Raw genomic sequence first — 3203 nt, forward strand, 5'->3', positions numbered from 1 at the left:
GTTTTTGTTAAACGAGTTGGTAGAGGTGATGATACTTCATTTTGTTTTGACAGATGGATCAATTCAGGGCCTCTAAAAACTGCATTCCCCAAAATGTATCAATTAGAAAGTTATAAAAGATGCAAGGTATCTGATAGATTAAACATGGGTGGTTTATCATGGGGATGGGCCTTGCTTCCCTCTAATGTGGATCATGTATAGGAATACAGAAGGCTATCTTCGTTGAGCACCTTCTTCCAACCATCTACAAGGAATGATCAATGGATGTGATGTCTATCCAAAGATGGTGAATTTCACGTGGATATCATAAGAAAAAAAAATTGATCTCTCCCTGAATTCTCATTCACCTGCCATTATTAATTGGATAATTGAAGTTCCCATTAAGGTCTCATGCTTCATTTAGAGAGTCAACTTAGGACGTATCCCAACTTCACGTGAACTACTGATATGGGGAGTGCATATCAAAGCTTCAACATGTGAATATTGTCTCCAAGGGGATGATCAAGAGGTGAATCACGTGTTAACTAAGTGTTCATTTGCATCTGCGGCTTGGGAATGGATCCTCAAATGGTGCAATATTTCCATCCCTCAACTCGAAAATGTTGGAGATGTAATAAAATTTGCTACAAAATGGGGAAATAGCCCAAAAAATGAATACACTCATTAGCATGTTCTATGGTACCCTTTGGTGGATTTGGAAGGCAACATGAGACATAATTTTTAAGAATCTTTATATCTCTGTGACTTTGGTGGCTATAAAAATAATATCTATGGTGTTCATGTGGATCAAAATCAGAAGGGCAAACTATTCTTATAAATGGGTTGAATGGTGTATTTGTCATTTTATTTGCTTATAAAGACTTTGTATTTCATTTTTCCCCATCCGGCTAGTTCTTTGGTAGGCATGGTTTTGTTGTTTTTCTTATTTACACATATTTTCCGTTTTAAAAAAAAAATTAAAAGTTGAAGAGAAGAGGTTTTAGAGTTTCTTCAACCACAAACACTAAAATGATAATTATTTAACACCATTTTAGTGATTTCATTCCATCCAACTTCTAAAATGGTGTTTTTTTAGAGGATTTTACATTTGGCCTCTATATTTTGTGCTAAAAAGGAATCAACGCAAAAACGCTGTGACTTTTCAAAGTTGATTGGAATAAAATTGGCCTCTAAAATGATGTTTTAGAGGTTAATTGGAGTTGGCCTTAGTTTTCTTAATTACTTGTATCTTCATTATGATCTATTTGAATAAAATCTTTTTGCATTAACAAATGATAAGGATTATAATCTTCTGACGTGCGTAATTATGTAATTTAATCTGTATAAGAAAAAGATTAATGTATATAAAAAACGAGTTAAGGATACCGTAGACGCATGATATTCAGTGGTCACGAGGAAAAAGTTGATATGATCCAACTGTATTCTTACTTTAATTTAGGACCAATATATGCTCACTTTATTAAGCTTCCACGTCATATTATTCAAAACTTTACATTACTTTCTTCGGGTCCTTGGACATTCAAACTTGTTATATACTAATGTTCTTTGTATCCCACACTCAAGTGAAATGACATGCATTCAACATGTAAATTGCCACATTTATATAATAGTAAAGACTTGCCAAACATTTGATTTCTATACTATATATACATATGCATCTCTCTCTCTGTTTCTACATCTTTAATATTGTTGTTATAAATCAAAACCTTTTAACGGATTCAAGAAAAATGACTACAAAAGTTAAGGAGATGCCGGTGGTAAGTAAGATGTTCTGTTCATCAAATCAGGTTGTTCTAGTGGTTCGATCAAGGCCTCATGTTGTCGGTGGTGGTGGCTTTGTTGTCACAGATTTGGGTAGCCATGAGGTTGTGTTCAGGGTGGATGGCTGTGGTGTTCTTGGAAAAAAGGACCAGATGACTCTCACGGATGCTTACCAAAATCCTTTACTTCTCATCCGTCTAAAGGTAAACTCATACCCTACAATTTTAACAAATAAGAACGCTGCTTCTATACATTTTAGGGTTTTGCATGAATTCTTTTTCATATAGGCAGGCATAGTTGAAGCATTGAGCCTCCATCGACAATGGGGGAGTTACACCCCAGCTTATGTGGGATCTCATCAAAAGTTGCTTTTTACATTGAAAGATCCAAAAGGATGCTTAGCAAACAACAGACCAATTAGGGTTTCCATTGAACAGAAGGATCAAAGCATCTACTGCAAGAATTTTCAAGTAAAGGGTTACTTCCCCGACAGAGAATGCAGCATCGTCGATTCAGGAGGCAACGACATTGCTCAGGTATGCATATGTGTACGTAATCTATATATGCATTTCTCATTATTCGCAGAGTACTGTTTTTTTAACACAGATGATGACAGTTAACGGTGGGCAAGGAGATGAAGGATGTGATGGAAAAGAAGGATGTATATCATGTGGTTGTAAACGCAGGGATCGATCAAGCGTTTGTGGTGGGTGTGATTGCGATTCTTGATTACATTCATAATGGATCGACAAGATGCTAAGGTCGATTCGTTGATTGAAGCGAATGTATGAAGACTTGATTGCTTGAATATAAGAAATTTCAAATATTTTGGTGATGATTAATCGAATACAAGTTACGTAAGATTGAAGAAAAGAATTTTGTAAATGGTGTTTCATAAGAATTAATGTTCTATTTATTCAATGGATATAGAAAGTTCAAGTTTGTGTATATCCACGTGCCAGAATGTTTGCGGACATTAATCTACATTAATATCTGCAATAATTAATGACACGTCTTGGTTGAAGTGTCATGGTTCATTAATTTTTCTGTAAACAGCAAGGAACAAGTGTCTGTTTTGTTAAATATGTACGATTTAATGTTGTACTTATCATAATTGCATATAAACTTGATTTTTTTTTTTTTGAATTAAGTAGCGAATATGAAATGATAATTTTCTAAGGGTATAAAATTGACAATCAATGAAAATTGATAGAATGGAAGAAAAAGTCTTGAAAAAAAAACTCCTGTTAGCATATCTCCATCCAAGACTAAGTTATGTAGTTAACACCTTTGTTATCATTAAAGTGACTATATTTCAACACCATTTATTATCTAAATATGGTGTTTTTACACATTATCTTAACGGTTTACATCGAATTTGTCTGATCATGATCAATTATGTAGAATATGAATCGTAAAACATTTAAAATATTATAGATGCG

The 3203-nt window shown here is 34.0% G+C and overlaps 1 protein-coding gene across 1 annotated transcript; it reads left to right on the plus strand.

Moving 5' to 3' along the window:
* Positions 1-1599: 1599 nt before the first annotated feature.
* LOC145051704 (protein LURP-one-related 6-like) lies at positions 1600-2847 on the plus strand. The gene is made up of 3 exons (XM_078999548.1): positions 1600-1964; positions 2049-2297; positions 2378-2847. The coding sequence occupies exons 1-3, from the start codon at positions 1653-1655 to the stop codon at positions 2519-2521; spliced, it is 705 nt and encodes a 234-aa protein (XP_078855674.1). The 5' UTR covers positions 1600-1652; the 3' UTR covers positions 2522-2847.
* Positions 2848-3203: the final 356 nt, after the last annotated feature.

This window comes from Lactuca serriola, chromosome 5, assembly GCF_051521515.1.
Source record: "Lactuca serriola cultivar US96UC23 chromosome 5, Lser_US96UC23_V15, whole genome shotgun sequence".
NCBI classification, from domain to species: Eukaryota; Viridiplantae; Streptophyta; class Magnoliopsida; order Asterales; family Asteraceae; genus Lactuca; species Lactuca serriola.

Coding starts and splice junctions, on each gene's coding strand:
- LOC145051704 (XM_078999548.1), top strand. CDS start 1,653: ATGCATCTCTCTCTCTGTTTCTACATCTTTAATATTGTTGTTATAAAT. Junction 1,965..2,048: donor TACTTCTCATCCGTCTAAAG/GTAAACTCATAC, acceptor TTTTTCATATAG/GCAGGCATAGTTGAAGCATT. Junction 2,298..2,377: donor GAGGCAACGACATTGCTCAG/GTATGCATATGT, acceptor AGATGATGACAG/TTAACGGTGGGCAAGGAGAT.